The sequence below is a fragment of the Agelaius tricolor genome, unplaced genomic scaffold (assembly GCF_023055355.1).
Source record: "Agelaius tricolor isolate 1412-34295 unplaced genomic scaffold, bAgeTri1.0.p SCAF_11, whole genome shotgun sequence".
In the NCBI taxonomy this organism is placed as follows: domain Eukaryota; kingdom Metazoa; phylum Chordata; class Aves; order Passeriformes; family Icteridae; genus Agelaius; species Agelaius tricolor.
This window is the reverse complement of record NW_027269271.1, coordinates 11,531,592-11,555,302: the sequence shown is the minus strand read 5'-3', so window position 1 is coordinate 11,555,302 and position 23,711 is coordinate 11,531,592. Positions and strand designations below refer to the sequence as shown.

Here is a 23,711-nt window from a genome sequence, read left to right as displayed (position 1 = left end):
TAACAAAATCCACATTGAAAAGTTAGGCACTTTGAACTTTCCCATCACCTTACCAGTGTTTCCCCACAGGCTGTCTAAAAGACAACTCAGCAATGTCTGAATGGGGCTGCACACAATGGCTCCTTCACAAGTAGGTCTTTAATTGATTACGGCTGTGTTTATAGAAGCAGAAGAGAATTTACTCAAAATGACAGATTGCCTTTAGTGTTAAAATAGTTTAGTAATGTTAATGGTAAAGGAGGTCCCCGCCACCTCCTCTTCAGCTGCATGAAGCCCTAGAGATGAGCTCTTTGTTCCTGCAGCCCCCAATCGCTTTTTGCTCTCCCTCCCCTCCCCGCTTCTTTCGTGCTTCCAGAGCGGGATGCTCCTGGCTCCAGGGCCACATTCACACAGAGGGCAGCAGCTGGCCGGCTCCTGCGGAGGTAAGATCCTGCAAAACTGCAGATTCCATCGGAAATATGATAAACTGGAAGAATACCCAGCACAAACCTCCGGGAGCGCATCGCAGCACCCTGCCCGTGTCCCAGCACCGTGCCTGTGTCCCGCACCCTGCCCGTGTCCCAGCACCGTGCCTGTGTCCCAGACCCTGCGTGTGTCCCGCACCCTTCCTGTGTGTGTCCCAGACCCTGCCTGTGTCCCTGCGCTCGGACACCCGGGCCAGTGCTTGAGAGCCCGGCCGCGGGGCCAGCGCAACCCGGGCGCTGCAGTGAGCGGCTTTTCCCTGTTTATATTCCAACACCCGCAGTGACGAGGTCTCGGTGCGGCGGCTGGATGTGCTGGAAGGGCTGGATGCACTGGAAGGGCTGGAGGTGCTGGGAGCGCTGGAGGTGCTGGGAGCGCCCCGGCCCCCGCCCCCTCCCGCGGGGCGCCCGGCGCGGGGGCGGCATCTGCCGGCCAACACTGCCCCCTGGCGGCCAGCGACAGCACGGCCGCGCTCCCGCGGGAATGCCGGGCGCGCTCCCGCGGGAATGCCGGGCGCGCTCCCATCGGGAATGCCGGGCACACTCCCACGGGAATGCCGGGCGCGCTCCCATCGGGAATGCCGGGCACACTCCCACGGGAATGCCGGGCGCGCTCCCATCGGGAATGCCGGGCGCGCTCCCGCGGGAATGCCGGGCGCGCTCCCGCCGGGAATGCCGGGCGCGCTCCCATCGGGAATGCGGCCGAGCCATGGTGACGCGAGGCTCAGCGTCACGGCACGGGGCAGCTCTCAGAACTATGAAGTACTTTACAGCCTAATCGCACCTGCCAAGGCCGGAGGCAAATGGCATCTTTGATTTTCGAATATTAAAAAACTTTTTAAAATATCCCCCGCCCCGATATTTTAAAATCCCCATAAAGAAGGAGTTAACTGCTAGAATCACAGAGTAATTTGGTTGACAATGATGAGCCATGGAGTTCACACACCTGGTTTCTTCCTTCTCCAAAAAGGAAAGATGATTTAAAAGTCTTCTCGTTGGTTCAGCTGAATTATTTGAAGTGTGAAGTAAGCAGAAAAAAAAAAAATACCCTGAACATTAGAAATTATGCTGTGTGGTTAACTCTGTATGTGGAAGGTAATGTTAATGCCATCAGACACTATATTTGATATCAAAGATACTTAAAATGGATTCTTTTTTTCACCTATGTGACTTCTAGTATCAGGAGAGAGCTATCATAAGTAACTGATGGCATTCCAAACAGACATTAATAAAGCAGGTGAATATGATCAATAGCAAAATACCCTGAAGAAGATGGGGGGTTTAATATCCCTGCCAAGTATCTTCTAGGCTGTGATTGTGCTGAATGCCTCATGATTGGAGAACACATTTTTGTGATGTTTTTTAGTGAATTTGTCTTTCCCAGATGGGAGGCTTGGCTTGCCACTGAATGACTCATCATGCTGCCTGCTCCTACCATCATGCTGAAATATGCTACTAAAACAACAACCTTTTAGGGAATAGTAGTATTTCCATCGTAAGAACAGGAAGAAAGAAGCCATTCCCATGGGTAGTTTGGGCAGATATTAACAATGACTTCTGCTAGGACAACCTGCCCTAATGAGATCAAGCCTCCCATGAGCTGCCTGCCTCGGTGCATGAGGATGCAAACTATGAAGTAGATGTTGTTAGTGACATGATAAATAATTTATAAACAATACCCTGAGTTTTCATAGCCTAGACTCCTTAAGCTCCTTTTATATCCAGAGAAGATCCCCCAGAGAGGTCAAAGGAGGCAGCATTGCTTACTAAGCTTACAGTAAGGCTGTAAAACTGGCACATGGATATAAATTTCAGTTCACTTCTCAATGGCACCATTATTGCACTGCAAGAGCAACACATGGCTATAGCACCTTCCACCTCTGTAACTGCAGTGCCAGGAAAGCCAAGGGGAACAGTCTTTGTACACCCCTGAATTCACACGACTCTTCCAAGTCTGCTGAAAAATGGAACCTTCTTCTTGTCTTTCATCCTCCATTAGGACTGTCCTGGCATATTTTTTCTGAAGACTCAAAACAGAATGCAACTGCTTAGATGAACCTGAAATACTGAAAATATGTCCTTTAAAAAAAGAAAGACACAAAACCAAAACAGAAACATTTCTAGTTTGCAGTTTTGGAAGATACAAATCACCTGAGGCTGGAAAAAACACGCACATATTCAACAGATATGGGAAGGCCAAAAGCAAACATTAACAACAGTCCTACTACAATCTTATACAAAGTACATATTTATGCAAGAAATTTGTGATAGAAACAATATATCTCATGCTTTAAATACAGAGCTTTAAATACATGCTCTTTCTTTAAGCCACAGGAAATGTCAGAGTTGTCAGTTTCCAGTGCAAACACACTCAGAAATTCAAAAATAACTATATGTAATATTTGCTCTTGCAGATGTACACCCCATTCAAGAGTCAACTCAAGAAAAGTAGGATTAACCTTCCAGTCATCTATACAGTCCTTCCTGGTAGACTGAAAAAATCAGTAAATGAAATCTCAAGGTGAGTTTATGAGTGTGATCATGAGTGGATGAGTCAGTGGGGCTCCCTTACCATGAGTTTGGCTAATGATGAATTACTCCAGCTGTTTCTGTCTCTGAAGAAATAAAGTCGCCTTTGCTCTATATCTGCCTACAATCCCTGTAGTTAACAGCCTAGAAGGGGAATCTGGCCTTTGTTTTTTAAATATGGGAAAGGCTAATAAATCCTTGTGTCTAACATATAATTAACTATGAGACTGCCTAGCATGGGCTACTATTCTGACAGATGCAAAAGCAGATTAAAAATCACCCTCCACAAGAATAACACTTGCAGTAGCTAGGACAAAACTTATAATAAGATCTGTCAATCCTGAGGCTTTGAGGAATATATTTCTTCCCTTGCACAGAGACAGGAGTGTTTATTACAGCATTATGTCATCTATTGCTTCAAACTTTTCCTTTGAAACCTGTCATTAGCAGGGTGCAAAGTGGTGAACAAGTTGGAACAATTAGTCCCCTCTTGTTAAACATTTCTTGCACTCTTTGGCCATTGGAAAAGTATGTAAATGGAGTCAAGGAAGCACTGAGGAATTGCCTGAGGCCTGTTTTAAAATGCAATGGAACTCTTATGAGTGCTTCAAATTATTATTTATTTTTGATTAATGATTAATAAATGTATTAGTGGAAATGAGGTGTAAATCGATCTTGGTAATAATGGAAAATGCAAACAACTTCATTACTCTGCTCCTCAAACAAGAGATAAAACTGTTCCTTTGATTTCATAGCATTATTACTGAAGCTGCAGTCCCAAAGGCAGTGACATCCTGAGCACAGAGAAGGCTGTGGGTTTGCCCTTGGGACATGTGGGGGTGGCTGTGCCCCTCTTCAGCCACCTAAACAGAAAAAACAGGCCTCTCCTCAAGCAGAGGAAATGCCCCAAAGATGGGGAGAAAACAAAGAGAAGTGTTTTTTAAAAGCTCAAAGATCATTCTGAAGCAAAAATACAGAGAATGTAATGCACTGGTTGTATAGAGTGTTAAACAAGCAGGGAAATCTTACAGAACACATCTACTACAAAATCACACATTGCTTCTACGAACATGTTTTAGTTGTCTGATGAAGATGTCAGCTCAGAGAATATCTAAAATAAAGAGGCTATATTGTATTCACACTTCCTAAGTGATACATGTTGTAGAGTGTGAGCTGCTTCATAATAAACGGATAGTTTTGTGAAGAGAACTTTAAAAAATGTCATTGTTTTAATGAGGTGCTGGTGTCCTCCCTGCCCAGATTAAATCCTGTCAGGAATGGAGCAGTGCTGTGGCCCTTGCTGTTGTTCAGCCCAAACTGAGCATGAAGAGAACTACAGAAACAAGAATTTCCTTGCTCCCACTTGTGCTGCAGCAGTAACACGGGTATGCATTAACTGAGTGCAATGTGTGGCAATCCTTCAGAGCTGCTGTGCCCACACTGCCTGGAGCTCTGCCCATGGCTGGAGTGTGGTGCCAGCTGGGCAGAGCAGGAAAGCTGGGGCATAGCTGTGCTCTGGCACCGCGGAAATTCCACACAAGTGGGTTGGGGTCAGAAAATACGATTATGTTAACAGCTACAAATATGATACAGGCTAAAGAATAACTCTTACTAATCTCTGCATCAAGTTCCTTAGCTGGGCACCGAGTCTGATCCAGCTCCTGGTGACAGCTGCAGGACGTTTTCAGCTGACATAAATGGAATATCTTTGATGTTGGGCGCTCAGGAGAACGGGTGGGGCTGTCATGTCTTGTTGGGAGGGACATTTTCTCATGTGGTGATTTGCATGGATTTTAGTGGCTTTTGCAAGATACCACCCAGGGATAAGGGTTTCAGTGAATCAGCACTGCTTGCTGACAGCCTCTGGACATCTCAGTGTCTCAATCCTCGTGTACTGTGCCTGGCCAGTGGTCTGATATAATCCACAGTCAAAAAACAGTCAGAAAGAGGGGAGGGTATGTGACAAATGTAATGTCTTTCTCTACTGCAATAGTTTATAGTTAGGGATTGCTGCTATATCTTCTATTACAACTTTCTATCGACTGAATGTTCATATTCAGTAAAATATTAACACATATAGGGCTTATTTTCATTCTTTTTGTTACACAAACAACATAAAGATTATCCCTGTGTCCAGGAGGCTCTAGTTGCCTGCTCTTTATAAGCTCAGCTTTGTCAGGAGACCCTTGCTTCTCTATGGTACATGCTGGAACTGATAAGTCAGGTTTTACTTTGAAAAAGTGGGGGAGCCTAACTCAAAATATGTCATGTTCCTTGCTGAGCCTTTCTCTCAAGAGCTGCTTTTGTAAGAATTGCATATTCCTTATACACACTTGACTAATGCACTTTGTGCATTGCAATATGTATACACATCCAAAATTATTCAATTATAAATTCTGGGGAAGCTCATTCCTCCCTGTATTTATATGCAGCATATTTCTGGCTGTGGCAAATGTGCCCAACATCAGTCATATTCACACCAGTTTGTTTTAATCACCTTACTCAGATGCCAATTCAGATATTAGTTTCCCTATGATATTACAGAGTGATCTGTCCTACAGAATTGACTTTTTATTTTTGTTTCCTACTCAGAGTCTTCAGCTCCCAGTGTAAGTACCTGAGATGTATACCTAAGTGTAGGTGATAATAATCTGAAAGTCTGCCTCTAGCAATGCAAGCTATTCCTTAGTGAGAGTGTTTTTTCACATAATTCCCTGGAGTTTTCACAGTCTGAGATATTTATTTTAAACAGCAGAGCAGTCTCACTGTGTCAGTGGACACAGATGTTTTCCATGGCTCACATCCTCTGCAGGCTTTATTAACCAGTCTGTAACCAAGCAGCAGCACTGCCCTCCTGGCTGTGTCACCCTTGCTGGTGGCTGGCTCTCTGGGCAGGTCCTGGTGCTGTGCCCTGTCAGACACACTGTGGGCAACCCTGGCACACAGGGCATCCTGATGTGCTCCTCCACGTTTGCTTTCCACTTCATATAAACCATGGAGGAAATTCCAGGGCTTAGAATTCAAATCTCAATATGCACAATGGCTATTTTTTCCCCCCATATAATAATTATAAAGTCTTTATGATCATCATAATCCTGTTTTGTACAGAGCCCTAATTAAAGTAAAAGTGTGGTGTTGGCCCATAACTGGCTTGTGATCCCCTCACATACTCATCAACTTACCTTCTGCATTTTGCTTTTATTTGCCCCTTCTTGCACATTTTGCTTTGCCAATAGATGCCACAGTTAGCTTGCCAAATTGCTAGTTGGAAATTGCATTTACAGTTTCCAAATGATATGTTAGGTTTTCATAATACCTTAAATAGACAAACATTTGAAGAAAGTCTCAAGAATACAGGCTTAAATTTTCCTGCCTCTTGAGGTAATTTTGCCAAGTAAACTATGAAAAGACATGAGTTTGGGATGCAAATCAGGTCTTTGTTATTTATACAACCAAAGTCCTTGCTTCTCTTTTCCATGTAATGCTTGAAGTTAGGCAGACATGAAAAAATAAAGACAATATATTTCAGTGGAAATATGCCTAATCCTAAGCATATTTCCTAGGTGGAAGAAAGGGGTAGATAATTTACCAATAATAAGAATATTTTATCAATGTAAATCTATCTACACACTTAAATATTATCAGATATTCAAACCATGCCAACTATAGAAAAATTAGGACTGTAATAAATTTCCTAGAACATGTTAAAATGTAAAAGAAAAAAGTTTGGTTCATCATAAAAAATGCAGTCCTGATTTGATATAACCAAAAATCACAGATAAGGAGGTCATTCAAGATCAGAAAATGCAGGTATTATTTTCTTATTCTGTGGACCAGAAAAACTAATTCTGGCAGTTTGTCAGTCCAAATACTCTAGGTAAAGAAATATAATTTCTCTTTTGTCATTTTGACAGCAATATTATTTTCTGTTGTTCTCAAAGAGCTACTCTTCTTGAGTTGCATATTATAAAATGTGAAGATCATTATTTTTTTCCCTAACAGGACTGATTGTTCTCCTGCATACATACGATATGTATACATACATATGATATGGCCCTTAAATTGAGTGAGTTGGAATATATAAATGACAATATACATTTCTGTATGCTTGTCTATAATGGAATGAAAGCCTTCCTGAGGGGAAATAACAATGATTTCTTTGATAAAACAAAAGGGACAGAGAGAAGCATTTTTGTGTCACCCACTCAGATGACTGCAGAGATGCTGATGTTCTAAATGCATCATCAATGTCAGATGATAATGTTTTCCCTCTCAAAACTTTATCATTTAGTTTTAACAGCAGATCTTTGAGTTTTGTGAATCTGGATGAGCATGACTCATGTATATGTCCTTGGTAAGGATCCTATCCCAGATACTGATGGATAATAAACTTTAAGGAATAAATGAGGTCGAACAAATAATGCAGGATTGTACACTGAGTAGAATGGAGACCTGCTGTTAACTCAGGAAATGGCTGGGAGGTCTCAAAACTGGACCAGGCTGCTGTGGCATTCTCTTCCCACTTGCTGTGCATTCCTCCCCTTTGGGCTTTCAATCCTTGTGCAGGTACCAGCAGTGCCAGCAGCTGGTGTAAGCAGGGCTGAGACCCAAGGGGTACAAGAAGTCTCTTTTTGAGCTAGGACAAGCATTGATGCTGCTATGGGACATTGTCCTGCTGGCCTCTTTGGCACAGGCTGGGTGACACTGGGAATGTCTTTAATCAGAAATGCTTTGATGTTCCATCAGTTACTCTTTGCCAGTTTTCCCAATGGAAAAAAAGTTTTTGCAATAGCACGTAGTAAAATTAGAATATATTCTGTTTCTTTTATGTAAATTCTTTAAAGCCATTTTCAATGGTAGAATGGCTTGAAATAAGGCTCAGTAAGATTCACTTAAACTATTAAAACACTGCTAAATAGAGCAGGTTTCTTAGCAGTTAATTAAGTTTGTCAGAAAAAAAAATTCACTTCATTTATAGTCAGCTGCTGGTTCAAAAGGTTTAAAGTCATCAGGATAAACATTAAAGCAAAAACCTTACCACTTTACAGATTAAACACTCAATTCTGAACAAAAGACAAGTCAATGCACATATATTCATTCCCACTGAGATTACAATATTATCACATAACTAATTTTAAAGAGATAAGAAACCTCACTGCATCCTGGTAGACTTATTAAAAATAAGGTAAAATTTATTAGAAAAAGAAATATAAAAAATGTTCATAATAAACTTTTTTGTAGGACTTCTCCAAAGTTTTATTCAATGTATTCATACTATCTTGATCTGTGGATTAGACTGGACATTCTAGTGAATATTCAATATTGGGAGCCTCGAGCTGAAGCTCCCTTTACATGATAGTGCTGACATGTCCCTAAGCAATTCCTGCAGACTGGAACTGCCTGTGACAGGTACTAGAAAAACAATGGAAAAGGAAGTATTGCTTCAGCATATTTAAATCACATACAAGTTTTCAAAAATTCACTAAAATTGATGGAAGGAATTTGTTGTACTTCAATAGTCAGTGGATGAGGCTGAGCAGCTTCAGTCTCCCAGCCCATGCATGGGGCTCTGCCCTGTGCAGCTCCAGTGGTGGGACCATGGCCTCATTTCAGACCTGCTCTCACAACCTGGCAAGGTGAGCAAGCTGGAGAAGAGAAGGTCTGAAAATGGGCTAAAGATGCAAGGACTAGGTATGAACAGACCTTACAGGTCAGAGGCACTTTCCTGTTTCTATGTAAATAAGATAAACTCCATGGCACTGGCTCACACTCAGTGTGCCTGTCACAAACTCACTGCTATGGGAGCACTTGTCTTGCACCTCTAAGGCACTGATTTCCTGCTGTCTTGTACCTTGTGCAGATACTTGTCTCACAGCCAGCTGCCTTATACTGTGCTGGATTTGATGGATGAGTTTTATTTGCAGCAGCTCTTTCCAGATTGCTGAGACATCTTTGATCTTCGTTGCTATGTACCTGGTCAGCAAAAGAGAATCATCAGCAAGATGCAACTTTCTTAGCAGATTTTTAGCTGATGCTACATTTTAGAAAATTATATCTTTTATGTATGGTTTCACTCAGATAACTGTTTCCTGATGCCTTCCTCAGTTCTCAGATGTGACGTTACTCTAGGCAAGCCCACAAACCCAATATCCTGTCAATTCTGGATGCCTGAAGCACAAAAGAAGGGAAAAGCAGCTTTTTTCCTGCATGGACTAGAATATATTGTTTTACTGGATTTTTGATGCAAAAGCAGCCAAGTTCAGTGGCAATTCTATCCTATATTAAAGCAAGATAAAGACCTATTGCAAACTTCAGATGACTTGTTTTCTGTAGCATGATTTTGCTGAATAACAACAGCAGAGGCCATTTTCTGAGTGTTTTAAAAATAAATTTTACAAGTACAGCCTGTACTAGACACTGCACAGAAGAGTGGCTTAGCACAATCTAACGATCATGGAAAGCACAGCTGTCCAAGGTAATTAAGAAAATCCTGGGAGATTGGTCAGTCTAGTGAATGGCCAGGGCATTGCAGTGCTGGGGCTGAAGGCTGATCATGTCCCACTCCTGTACTCACACTTCCCAGCTAAATAGTATCCAGGAGGCAGAAGAAATTATCTGTAAGGTGAAAATCAAATACTGTCTGTTCCCCTGTTTTCCAGTAATGCAGCACCAACACAAGGTATAAAGCTTTCTAGACTCCTGCTTTACTCTGATTTACTGTAATACCAGCTGTAAAATGATATAGAATTACACACCATTTTTATTTCACTATTATTAGGCCTCAGTGAATTACTTTTATTTCTCTCATCATTGAATGAATTTGCGATATGCACATTCTAAGTAATAAAAGAAGTGCTTTTATATATCAAACTATTTAAAAGATCTTAATTTTGGTTTTACTTTTATCTAATCATACAGAAGTACAATTACTAAAACAATTCCTGTGACTCATTTCCATGTCTTGATAGCCGAGCAAACATGGCTATATAATGTGTTATATTGTACTTTAAAAAATTATGTGTTTAATGGTAACATCCATAGCTGGCAAAGCCATTCCTGATATTCCTTAGAACCACAGTGTTAAGTGCCAATGACAGGTTTTTTTTTGCAGTACAATTCAGGAGAGAATTACTCTAGTTCAGTGATATTCACAGGAAATTTTTCTTCTTCAATGGTGAGGGATTTAAATGCAGAAAAACTGTGGTTTAGGCCATGTTAAAAAACAATATAAACAATATACTCAAGGAAAAAAGTACATTTTCTTAACTTGAAACCTAGAGTTGGGATGTGAAAGTTATAACTTATTCTGAGCTTTACACTCTACAATGTAGGGCACTTTCTCTGGTTCTCCAACTAGAGCACTTCTATAATACTAGAATAGTACAAGTCAAATAAATGGATTTAGAATGAAAAGGCATTAATTTGTCCACAGAGAGTTGGGGTATAAAGTAGAAATATAATTATCAGAGACTCTTTTTCCATTGGCTACTTTTCTAAAACTCAGCATTTATGGAGACTCTCTTTTAATGGAGGGAGTTTTATTGGGTCTTTTTTGCTTGTATTGTGATATATCATTGCTCTGATATAGATAGATAGATAGATAGATAGATAGATAGATAGATAGATAGATAAACTAAGACTACTATAAATTATAAAAATACAGTTGGAGAACCAGTATAGATGTTAGAATAAATATGTTAAAATCTGTATGATTGCTTTCTGAAATACTAATCTCTTGAAGTGTGTTGGGATAGCTGAAAACAGTGACTACAAAAGAGTGAGACAGATATGCAACAAATGTTGAGCTATTGTTTATTGTATTCAAATACAAGGTCACCAAAATAATAGGTGTGTCTTCTGCACTGTTATGGACAGAATCCAAGCAACTTGCTCAATGTTTTCTTATTTACTGCTTGCTATTTGTTAAAGAACACTTGCATAGAGGTGGAAGGTTACCTCAGCTTTTTGCATTTGAGCTATGGGATATGTTCCCTGTCTGGGAGATATTACAGCTTCACAGATGTCTCCCAGATGGTTCTCTGATCCAGTCATACACAGAAGTCAGGTCAGCAACTTCGGAAATAAAATTCAACTCACAGGAAATACTTATAGTTGATTCAGCATGCAGCAATATGACCTTTATTAGTATTGCAGGAAAAAGAAGTGAAAAAGTTTACATATTTAGAAGAGAAAGCTTTTCTTGAAAATATCTGAGAAACTTTTAGTTTCACATTCCTAGGGCTCACCCAAAGTTTAAAAAAAATGAAAGAAATGTTTAATAGAATATGAACTTTTTGGAAAAAAATTAAGGAAACTTTTAGTTTGCTATTTCTGAGGCTTATTCAATGTCAAAGAAATTTGACACAAAATACCTAATTTTTCACATATCCTAAGTGCCTTTTTAACATGTAGACACCCAACTTAGGCACTCTGCAAACCCTGCATTCAAAATGACAATAAATATTAATGTTCATAGGTATCTATTTGAGGTGTTATTCACAAAGACTAACTCCATGATCCCTAAAGCCAATGCAGGAAGAAAAGCTACTAAAAAGTGCTCTGTGTTATAAATCTCTAGGGCAGGGAAAAGCAGCAGCATCTCAGGCACATGTTAAAGAAAGGGAAAGAATCCTGCTCTGGTGGGGTTAGCTCACAGCCAGACCAGCAAGCAGAAACCCCATGTGGTGGGACAGCAGGAGCACTGGGCTGGCACAGGGAACATAGCAGAGCATGTATGCTTGTAATGTTCACAGAGAGGCCACAAAAGGAAACAGATGACTGAAACTTGCACTTGTATGCAGTTCCAGTTACTAGTGTCATCTTTACAGCAGTGTCATTTGGTACGTGCACCATTTTTTTAGCTCCTTTGAAGCATTCTTGCTGCACACCAACTTGATTTAAATTGCCTGGTGGGGTACTTATTTGTGCCAAATGTAACAATTAGTTGTCAAGTGGATTTTCATATCCTGAAGGTAGATGGTACATTTTAAAGGCTTTACAGAATACTGAGGTCACTGTGCTTGTGTCCTCTTGGTGTCAGAGCTCTCAAGACACCAATAGGCTTTAAGGGCTGTGACCAGCCTCAGCTGGAGCCTCCACTCAGCCCCCTGTCCATGGGCCCAGGAGCTGTTTCTAAGCTGAGCTTTGGCTTTCAGTGGCATGGGCAGCACTTCTGGAGGGGTGCTGGGCTAGATCAGTGCTGGTCACGCCTGCCCTTGCCCACTGAGCTCCTTGATTTGGGACTCGACCTGCAGACTTCACCTGGGGCTGTTGCAGTGCTGTGGGCCTGCCTGGCAATCCTGGAACTGCTCCTGGTGTGTGGGGCTGGCTGTCTCTCCCCTGGTATCACCACAGTGACCTTGTCCCCTGATGTGGACTCTCAGTTGGGTGTGGGGGCTCACTCTGGAGGTTTCCTGCTCACCTTGCTCAGGTGCTGTGGGGTTGTGCTCTGGCTGCTCTATTTTGCTCAGCTCCTACCTTGCCTTTCCTGATGGCCAGAGATGCTGCCCACTCAGGCTTACTCTTGTGCAGCTTGTCCTTAGTCTTCAGTATATCTTCTCATTATGCAGTGGTAATTAATATTTATTAGGTTTTATTTGTATCTTTCTGTTCTTGATTTTCTATTCCTTTTTCTCTTCATGTTTCCAGCTAATTTTGCCCTTCTTTTCCTACCCTTCTTCTCAGGCTCTCACTGAACCTCCTAGTTGTAGATCTCACTCCTCTCTCAAATTCCCCTGTCTCCTTCCTCTAGGAAATCCCTGACAGTTGTCTTCAGTAGAACTACTTCATGCCTATCCTTGATGAATGAAGATTTATGACTTCATCTGTCCCTAAATCAAGCACTTCCTCAGGCCACTTCCTCACAATATACATCAGAAGAATTTTACTGGAAGAGAAAGGGAGAGAGAAAAATCTCAGGAGTCATAAGAGAAGTAATAATTTATTATATATTCTTAGTGAAATCCAAGAAAGGTCACTGCACTTAGAGGATTGAGGAGGAGTGGGGGGGGTTGGGTGTGGAATAAAATGCCAAGCTCTCCCTTAATTGAATCTTAGGTGTACAAATCCCAAGCTCTTCCTCTTTAAAATATTCATGTAAATTTTCTCTTGCCAAAATTATTGCTGAACAAGCAGAAAGGAAAATGCCATCTTGGTTTGGTTTGGTTTGGTTTGGTTTGGTTTGGTTTGGTTTATTTCTGGGCTAAAGTTCTAGAAAAAGTAATAAGTTAGAAGAATTCTCTGCAGTAAATGCAGTGTTTGACAGATGTGCTTCTTTCAGAGCAGACATGTTTTCTCCACTAACTAATGCATATGCAAAATGAAAATATGAATCTGCTATTTGGTCCTGTTCATCTGGGGGTATCAGAGACATTACTAGGAGATTTCATGAACCCCATGCAGGCTTTGTGATGTATTTTCTACACTGATGAACTGATTTACAAACAAAGGGGCTAGGGGTGGAAAAAGAAAAATAAAAACCACAAAACCAAGAAAACAATAAAAATTTTAAAAACCCCCAAACCAAAACCCAACAATAAAAAATGAGGCAAAAGGAAAAAAAAAACCAAACCACAACACCACCAGACAAAAAACCCCTGCAAACCAAAGCCCCCCAAGAGCACCTGACTGCAGGGACACAGGGACAGCGGGGCTCTGCCTCAGCACAGCTCGTGGAAGTAGCACCAAAGCAGCTTCCTCTTATCCCTGCTCTAACAGTAGCAGGGGCAGCTCTCTCATTAATAAAATCATTCATTTCCCACTCCCCCAGCATGAATTTTTACAGCTTTCTGGTCCAAGCATTTTGCTGAATATGAGACTGGGGTTTGTTTGGGGTTTTTTTTTCCCATTATGTGAAGCAATTGAGATGTCAGGTATTGGTTCATTACAAATTCTTTTTCTATGATGGGAATCAAACCATAGCAGACAAAGTTTCTATATTTCCAGCCTTTCCTTTGTCATTCAGATTGTCAAAAGCTTTTTATGGCCTCCTGACTGCCGTGTTCCCAAGGCTGTGTTCCATTTGTTTGTTCCCAAGGCTGTGCTTGTTTCCATTTGTTCCACCATTTCATCTCACTGCTATATCCCTACAGCAGATGCAAAGGCTACTTTAGTAACTAAAAAGGCAGGATTTCTTCCTCCTAAATTAAGGAACTAAGAGTAGGAAATTCCAGTGATCCCCTAGACAGAGTATGCCATCTGCACATTCTCCTTTGATGAACAGTAAATTTAAATTGCAGCTTTCCTGGTGGCTTTCTGATCTGAACTATACTGAATGCTCAGACTTCAATCCAGGCAGTAATTAATGGGACTAGAGGGATTCCAGCCTGCTCCCAAAGGGCTCTGCTTGAGGCAGAGTGCTCAGCCCCAGCCTGTGGGAGCTTTGGGCACAGGGAGCACTCTGTGGGTAACACTGGGATACTGTGAAACTCCACAGAGTGACCTTGCCTAAGGTAGCCTGGTCTGACAAATATCTATAGGAAAAAAGGATTACTAAGAGATGATCTTTCACTCACAGACCTCTCCCAGATCATTCTGGAAGCACACAGATGAAGGCAATGTCATGCTTCACTGCATAGATTTTATTAAAACTGCACCACAAAAATAACTGTCCTAAATGTATAAACAAGTTGGTTAGGCCCAGTTTTTTATCTAGAAAAAGAATGTTTGTCTTGGGGGGATAATCAATACTTAAATATCATAATATAAACATGAAAATAATTTGTTTTATAAAATCTAGGGAAAAAAAAGTGGACTTAGGAGAGTGTGCAGTTGAAAGCCTTTCAAAGCAGTCATGCTCATATTTAGTAGAACCAGAATAATAACACGCTAGATAAAAACTCTAATTAGGGTACAACAAGCAGGTCCTAGGGGGAAATAAAGCCATTTATAGTTGTGTCTTAAATGAAGCAGAGCTGCAAAGTAAATTTTATCGACACTCTGCAGTGGAAAGAATTTAGCCACTAGTAAATATCCTTATGTTTTGCTGTTTGGCTTAAAATAGTCTCCTCTCATTCTCTTATACATCTCCTTTTAAATAAGACTGATTCCAATCTCTAGGCTGACTTTGGCACAATATATAAAGTGTCGATGTACACATCAGATATTAATGATTGTTTGAGCTTTTCTATTTAGCAGTAAAAGTGGGAAGTCCACTTCATTCCCATACGAAATTTGTTATCCTTTTCTGTGATTGACAGAAAGCCTTAGAGATAAGTGAGCTGCTGTAATTCAAGTCAATAAATCTCTAGAAGACTTTTAAAGTTATCAAAGGAAATTCTCTTTGCAGCAGGGAAGCTTCTTCTGCAAGAAGAATGAAATTCTCACAATGAAATTCTGCCAGAGGAGAAGCAGATGTACTTCCATTAAAAATAGAGTTGAGACACAAAGAAATTTAAAAACATAACTCAGAATAGGAGTCTGTTACAACATAAGTGTCCTCAGTTTGGTAAATATGTATATATTTTTAAATGGAGATTAAGGTGATGAAGCCTCTTGTATCAATTTTAGTCCTTACAGTTGTATACCAATAGTTTTAAGACCAGAATAAATCCATGTATTTATTCTTACTGCTGATCTTACCAATACTGAAGAAATACTTCACACAGTACCTGGATATCAGTGGGACTGTTGGTGAAACAAGGGTCCAAACTGCCTGGTCATGGGGTAGAAGTAGAAAAACAAGTGGCTTTTAACCACTGCTGTGAGTCTCTTGGAAGCAAAGGCTGGTCTCTAGTTAAGCCTGAAGAAAGCCAGAGGATTTTCTGTGGTGCTGCCCCATGAGAATGTGTTCCTGCAGGGACACTGCAGCTGTGTGAGCATGGGCTGGGCACTCGGGGCCCCTGGGGCTGGCATCCCAGTGGCACAGCATTTTCAGCAACTTTTAATGGCAAGTTCTTCTCCTAAGGAGTTTTAAACTTCAGGTACTTGTTGCCTATATAAGTATATAATATCTTTTATTGGAAGGCAGTATTAGGTGTTTTTGAAGGTGACACTAAGTTTACACCTGGAAGTAAAATGAGTATTATCCTATGTATTCAGCAGAATTACTGCAACCTGGTGATTTTGTACAAGCCTACCTGCAAGTAAATTAGTGAAAACGTGTTCAAAATGAGAGTTGGCACATTTATGTGACAGGAGCTCAGTTTCAGTATAATTGTTAATGAGCTTGCAAAAATAAAGCCGACTTTTAAAATGAATGTGAATTATCCCTCACCTCAGAGCCTGCTGTGGATGGAACCACGTCCCAGTGAAGTTGGAATTGCAGTGTCATGTAGGCATTTCCCAATCAGAGCCCAGTGTGAGTGGCAGATGCCATTTCAGTGAGGGAAAAACAACCTTTATGTACTCCTTACCTCTCAGAGAGTGTAATTTCCTTGCTTACATATTGAAAATAAGATCCAGATCTCTGACTGGCAGAAGTGTGCTACATGCATGTCTAAAAGTGGGAAAGGCAGATATTAAGCTAGTTCCAAAGCTCTTTTCTGCTGGAACTGACTGGCACTGACCTAGCTTGCAAGCTGTTCTGAATTGTATAACCTGTTTTCATTCCTCCTCTGGTTTTGACATATGGGGATCACCTGAATGGAGCTGTGCCTTTAGCACTTCTGTACAGAAGGTAGCTGGCTGAGTATTGCTTTGTCTGCTGCAATCAGTACAGCCTTATTGTATTAACATTTCTGATAAGAAGATGGAAGGACTGCTGCAAAAAATAAAATGTGTTTGTAGGAGTTCATAGAAATGGCAAATGGTGAAAAATAATTAGCTCACATGACAGAATGCTGTTCTCTTGAAATCACTTTGAAAAGATCATCAGTACAATGGTGTCATGTGTGGAAGGCTAATGGAGCTCTTGGCTAGGACCCCCAACAATGTGGATCAAACAACTGCACTTCTAAATATAAAAGTAGGAAATGACTTATGGAATACGAAAACAGAAATAATGCCTATGCAAATAAATAAGATCACCTATTTTTTAGCAGTAATTCCTAAACAGAAATATCCTCCTTAATTCCAGATGCTCTTACAGCACAGAAAAATAAATTCCAAAACTGAAACTAAACCCACCATCCTAACTATGTAGCAAAGAAAAACAGAAAGAGCTATAAATATAAACCTAAATTATATATCTCAAATCTCTTCTCAGTATACTTTCCACTTTTTGCAGAAGTCTTTACTCAAAGCAGTTCACATCTGCATCTAGGGAGAAGAACATAGAAACAGCTTCAAAAATAATGTGAATTTCCCCATATTGTTAGAAAGAGTTATTGCAAAGATGTCTGATCTATATGGATTTGTATAGAAACTAACCAGCCTATATGTGCTTACAGCTACAATGCATATAAGAAAAAGAAAACACCAAATTTTCATATAAAAAATGCTGCAGAGTTCCATAAAATAAACCAAAATGTTCACAGTACACTATCATTGGCAATTAAGAGTCACAGCATCATCTTGTGGTCAAATATGAAAAGGAGAATTTTGGTGGATTATCCATTGTTTTTGTATTCTACTCAGACAGAAAAATTAACAGCATAAAGAAAATGGCTGCTTATGCTCAGGAAAGCAGTTACCTGACCTAAAGCCTTCTTTAAATATTAACTTTCTCTTTTTGCAAAAAGTCATTTCTACTGAATCAGCAATCATTCTGCAGTCTCAGGTTGAGTGTATGCCTGTGTAGCTGTGGGGCGCTGGCCTTGTCTGGTGCCCGGTGCCCAGCCCAGCTCCTCTCTGCCTGCCCTCCTCGGCAGGGCAGGGCACAGGAACTGTGGCCAAAGGCTTCTGGGCCCAGACACGGATGGGGAATGCCTGTTTGGGCAAAACAGTGAGGTACAAAACCAGCTGGGATCTTATCACCTCTCATTGCCCTGTTCATCCCACAGTTCTACTGGGAAAGCCATGCTGGCCTCTAACCCTTTAACGTGGGATTCTGCCCAGTGTAAAATCAGCTTAAGAGAATGAGAAGCAACTGTTTTTCTGGGCTTCTCTAAAAGTTCAGGCCTAAGTTCAAAGACACGTTTTTCTTCTGAAGACATATTACTGCCCATGTCCCAAAGCTCACCATCAAAACCTGAAGGGATGGATGCCAGCTGGCTCCTTCTTCCTTTCAGGAGCATTTCAGTTCTGTGGGGCATCCCCAGAATGGCCAGACAGGGAATTGTCATTGCTCACACGGGACACCCTCGTGGCTATTGAGGGACACAGACCATACTATGCAAGCAAAGTTCTTTGTTGCATCAGTTTACCAGTATTTATAGGTCTCCAAGTTCTGTCCAAAATTTTCCACCCAGACTCCTTTGCCCCTGTTCCCTTAGTAACACAATCTTCTTGGTTGTCATTCTGTCATCAGCAATGTCCTTGTTACTTTCTTTTGCCAGATCAGTCAGAGTGTCCAGACAGGAGGTCTTCACTTTTGTCCTTGCCTTGAGTCTATCTCTCCCAGGGCCAAGAGGATGGTGGCAGCACCCAGCTCAGCTTCTGTGGCTGTCTGATTTCCACATTTTGGAATACTTTTGGTAAAGTATCTTTGTTCACGTGGTTGGAAAGAATGCAGTTCTGGATTTGGGTGCAATGCTCATGAACCACTTGATTTATGATGGTGCATAATCATCGTGAAAAGTTATTTTATCTTCAGCTGTTGGGTTATTCAGGAGAAAAAACAAACCAAATAATGATATTGATCTATGTACCGAAATAATAACTGATAGCATTGATCCATGTGAATTTTGACACCCGCTACAGGAACTTTGTCATCTTGCAGGCACATAAATAGCTGGTGAAGAGACCACAGCCTTACACTGAAGGCACCATGCGGATCCTTCTCCTCCTCCTGGCAGCTGCAGGGCTTTGTTGGGGGCAGTACAACCCCAACACTGTCCCAAAGAGAACCTCGATTGTGCACCTCTTTGAATGGCGCTGGCAGGATATTGCTGAGGAGTGTGAACGCTACTTAGCTCCTAATGGATTTGGAGGAGTTCAGGTGAGTTGTTTCCTGTCAGTAGTAGGAAAATGGCATTGTAATATTTGATAAATAATTTGATTACTAATGCCTGAGTTTGAGCAGTCATCTCTAAGTAACTTTGCTGCTGAGGAGGGAGGGTAGGAAGTAGTAAGGGCTTTTAGAAGCAACCCTAACTCTGCAGGACCCTGTAGGGAGGAATGATGGTGTATGTCTAGCAGATCAGTTAGAAAGGGGCATGCTGAAAGGCTTCCCCTGAAAGCTAAGTAGAGGATAAAGCTCTTTACCTTGTTCTAAAGGAAGTATGGAAGCAGTGAGGTTTGGCATTCCTAAGGCTGTCACTGTTACAGGTAAAAATAATTCCTGTGACTTCAGCCCTTCCATGCCCATGTCCTGGAAAGCAGGCCCATGCTGGACCTGGGCATCTCACAGGAACAAACCAAAATGCCTTTCGTGCCAGTGTACAAGACAGACATCTCACAGAGCTGAACTTCTGCTGTGGGAGAGAAACTGCGTTGGGTACTAACTTTCCTCTGAGGGCAGAGGTCCTGAGCACAGATTTTGCCCTTAAAATGCTGAAGTAAAGCCATTTCATTTCTTATCAAAGTACATCATTTCATCTGCAGGTTTCACCTCCAAATGAAAATATTGTCATTACTAACCCGAACAGACCCTGGTGGGAAAGATACCAGCCCATTAGCTACAAGATCTGCACTCGATCAGGAAATGAAGAGGAATTCAAAGACATGGTGAAGAGATGCAACAATGTTGGAGTAAGTGCCTTGACATTCTGTCTGATATGGTAAGAAGTGCTGCATCAGCTGAGGGAAGGTGCTGCTGCCCTCAAAAGAGGTGTAAACTGAGAAGAAACTGAGAAGGAAAATAATCATCTTAATAGTGATTGGTGGCTTTCAGTTCACGTGTGCTACAAAACACCCTGAAATGCACATATTGCTTTTCCAGGTTCGTATCTATGTGGATGCTGTCGTCAACCATATGTGTGGGGCTGCAGGTGGCTCAGGCACACATTCTACCTGTGGAAGCCATTTTAATGCTGGAAACAGAGATTTTCCAGCTGTCCCATACTCTGGCTGGGATTTCAATGATGGCAAATGTCACACAGGAAGTGGAGAAATTGAACGTTATGATGATATCTATCAGGTAACTTCCCCTCGAGAAATTTTCAATTTTTTTTTTTTTTTACATGTTCTGTTAACTCTACAGTAAAACAGTAAAATCAAATGGTGTAGTGTCTCACAAAACCTGTGCTTAGTCACTTGACAAGTGAATGAAGTAGTGACCATAGGTACGTGTGGCTGAAAATATTCTAAGGACTGAGGAATCAAGAACCTGTGTGCAGATGTTTGCTCCAGAAGTGAGCCCAGTGTACTCAGCTCAGAGTGAGCTCATTTTTATAGCTTATGAACTCAGCTGATCATGATAAGGGGCCCCTTTGGAAAATTGACAGTAGTGCAAGGTGGTGCTGTAGTTACACAACTTATTGGTTTTTGTAGTCAGAATATGTAGCAGTTCTTTCTCAAGCTCTGCCTTCAGCCACTCTGCAGCAATACATTATAGTGTTTCTGCACTTGCACTGCTTCATGTAGGGCTTGTCCTTCATGGGTTCAGATGGCTTCTTCTGTGGTAATCCCTATAACACATATCTCAAATCCTGGATTACAACAAGTTAAAGGTATTTCCATGACAATGTACACTCCCAGTTCCTTTGGACCAGGCCATCATGTTTAACGTTGCAATGAACTCCTCCCCTTCCCCCTGCTCTGGCTTGGACTTAGCCAGACCCTGCAATCCCTCAGGTCCAGCCCAGGCCATGGCCAGTGCCGGGGTCAGAATGCCCCAGGGTGAGGGCATCAGCAGCACAGGCTGCAGCTGCAGCCCAAGCATAAAGCAGCTGCTGCTGAGCCCTAGACTCGAATGCACAGTGAGGCCAGTGAGCCCCATGGCAAGCACAGGAGCCTGTCAATTATTAGCCAAAATACAGTAACAGCTGTAAATTCCATCTAGCACATTAATCATAGCCGTTGTTAATTCGGACCCTTTGAGTCCCATGTTGGGCACCAAAGAGAACTTGTGGTTTAACTCAGCTGGCAGCTAAACACCACTCAGCCTCCTACTTTCAGAGGGATGGGGCAGAGAACTGGAAGAGTAAAACTGAGGAAACTCATGGATTGAGATAAAGACAGTTTAATAGGTAAAGAGAAAGCCACACACATAAGCAAAGTAAAACAAGAATTTATTCACCACTTCCCATTGGAAGGCAGGTGTCCAGCTGTCTCCAGGACAGTAGGGCTTTATCATGAGCAACAGTGACTTGTGAAGACAAAACCTTTACTCTGGATATCACTCCCTCCCTTCTTCCCAATCCAATCCAACCTCATTACCCACCACCCCACCTGCACCCCTCCTTTGGTGTAATACACAGAAATCTTTGTTTTTTTCTTTTCTGTTGCACAGGTCCGGGACTGCCGCTTGAGCGGCCTTCTGGATCTGGCCCTGGAGAAGGACTATGTGCGCTCAAAGGTCGCAGAGTACATGAACCATCTCATTGACATTGGTGTAGCAGGATTCCGAATTGATGCTGCCAAGCACATGTGGCCTGGGGACATAAGAGCATTTCTGGACAAGCTGCATGATCTAAACACTCAATGGTTTTCTGCAGGAACTAAACCTTTCATTTATCAGGAGGTAATCTCCACATTTTCTCCTTTATATTTGCCTTTCTCTTTTTTATCTCTTTTGCCTCCTCCTTCAGAGGAGCAACAGTACATCTTCATCCAATTTACCCTAGGAAGGAGCTCACAATTTACATAGAGCAGTCCTGCAGACATAGGCATTTTTGATTCTTAAAAATGCCTCCACAACAGATTGTCAATCAACTTTATCTTTCCTTTCATCAGTCATGTTTTTATATGTGTCCCTAAAGTCTTATTCTGCATTTGTGTTGCTCTACACAGCACAAATAGATCATTACTTTCTTTTGCATTGCTGGTTTTGTGAGACAAGAAGGGATGCAGGTTTTCTTTCTGGTACCAGGTAATTGACTTGGGTGGAGAGCCCATCAAAGGCAGCGAGTACTTTGGAAATGGCCGAGTGACAGAATTCAAGTACGGTGCCAAACTGGGGACAGTGCTGCGCAAGTGGAACGGCGAAAAGATGGCCTACTTAAAGTAAGGATGAAGGTGCTGCAATTGATGCAGGATTGACTGGATAGAGCAGTTGACAGGGTAGCTCCAAGTCTGTGTTTTTGTTTAGGAACTGGGGAGAAGGCTGGGGCTTTGTGCCTTCTGACAGAGCCCTGGTCTTTGTGGATAATCATGACAACCAGAGAGGACATGGGGCTGGTGGATCTTCTATTCTAACCTTCTGGGATGCCAGGTAAGGGATTGCTCTTGTGTGGGTGATGCTTCTTGCTTTTGCTTGTTTGTCTGTGTGTTCTCAGTCAGGTTCCTCCTTCCATGGCTCATTCCTTGTTTGTCCACCAAACAGGCTCTATAAAATGGCAGTTGGTTTCATGCTTGCCCATCCATATGGCCTCACACGTGTGATGTCAAGTTATCGCTGGCCAAGATATTTTCAAAATGGAAAGGTGAGCTGTTAATGCTGAAGATCCACCCATGGGGATTAAGGGTGAGAGCAGGGCCAGAGAAGAAGTCCAGTGCATTTCAGGTTTTTGAGAGATTTCCCTGTCCTGGGCTGGATGTAGACAGTGAAACTTTGATGCTCCCTCTAGCTTTCTTCACCAGAGGGACTCTCTGCATTTTCAGCCACAAGATATGCCAGAATCTCTTTTTTATGAAGAAAGAAAACCTTTCTTTTTAATGACAGGACGTCAATGACTGGGTTGGGCCCCCAAGTAACGCAGATGGCTCCACCAAGGCCGTTACAATCAATCCGGACACGACCTGTGGCAACGACTGGGTCTGTGAACATCGCTGGCGTCAGATCAGGTAGGGCACTGGGGAGAAACAAGAAGTCAAAGCAGCTGCTTTTGCTTCCTGCTCCATGTGGCTTTAGGGGTGTTGCAGGTGCAGTGGCAGACATGGCTTGTGTTTTCAGGAACATGGTTATCTTCCGTAACGTGGTGGATGGTGAGCCTTTCTCCAACTGGTGGGACAATGGCAGCAATCAAGTGGCTTTTGGCCGTGGTAATAAAGGCTTCATCATCTTCAATAATGACGACTGGTAAGTCAGTGGCAGAAAGTTCTCTCGGTCCCCAGAGAGAACAATAGCATCCCTCATTGGCAATCCAGCTTGAGTTATTTGAGTGCATGCTGGGTCCAGAGAGCTAAAATGGGTGTGTAGGAGGGGTGGGATCAGAAACCTTATGCTTTACAATGCCCTTCAAATAGGGGAGCAAGATCATGTTCAGAAATCTTACACACCTTTTGAAATACCTGTTTTAAAAACAATGCATAAATCGTGTTTATTTTCTCATAGGAATATGAATGTCTATGTGCAAACTGGTCTGCCTGCTGGGACCTACTGTGATGTTATTTCTGGACAAAAGGAGAACAACAAATGTACTGGAAAGCAGGTGTTTGTTTCTGGTGATGGAAAGGCTAATTTCCAGATTAATACCGATGCTGAAGATCCATTTATTGCAATTCATGTTGATGCCAAGTTATAATTTGGGAGAAATAGCCTCCTCTGTTTGATCTGTGTATTACTGTTTCCCCCATATGTTATTCCCTGCTTTTTGAGCATGAAGGAATCTCTATTGCATAATAAACGGCATTCAAATTGAA

The 23,711-nt window shown here is 41.8% G+C and overlaps 1 protein-coding gene across 2 annotated transcripts; it reads left to right on the top strand.

The window, feature by feature from the left end:
* Positions 1-306: 306 nt before the first annotated feature.
* Positions 307-23,711, top strand: LOC139594266 (pancreatic alpha-amylase). Of its 2 annotated transcripts, XM_071436114.1 has the most exons (13): positions 307-422; positions 2,876-2,982; positions 18,365-18,502; positions 18,748-18,966; positions 19,572-19,718; positions 19,909-20,106; positions 21,421-21,651; positions 22,000-22,133; positions 22,219-22,341; positions 22,453-22,552; positions 22,792-22,913; positions 23,023-23,148; positions 23,404-23,711. In XM_071436114.1, the coding sequence occupies exons 4-13, from the start codon at positions 18,796-18,798 to the stop codon at positions 23,591-23,593; spliced, it is 1,542 nt and encodes a 513-aa protein (XP_071292215.1). In that variant the 5' UTR covers positions 307-422; positions 2,876-2,982; positions 18,365-18,502; positions 18,748-18,795; the 3' UTR covers positions 23,594-23,711. The 2 variants fall into 2 exon arrangements, with proteins under 2 accessions (XP_071292215.1, XP_071292216.1); XM_071436115.1 differs by having other exon boundaries at positions 18,365-18,966.

Coding starts and splice junctions, on each gene's coding strand:
- LOC139594266 (XM_071436114.1), top strand. CDS start 18,796: ATGCGGATCCTTCTCCTCCTCCTGGCAGCTGCAGGGCTTTGTTGGGGG. Junction 22,342..22,452: donor CTAACCTTCTGGGATGCCAG/GTAAGGGATTGC, acceptor TCCACCAAACAG/GCTCTATAAAATGGCAGTTG. Junction 23,149..23,403: donor ATCTTCAATAATGACGACTG/GTAAGTCAGTGG, acceptor ATTTTCTCATAG/GAATATGAATGTCTATGTGC.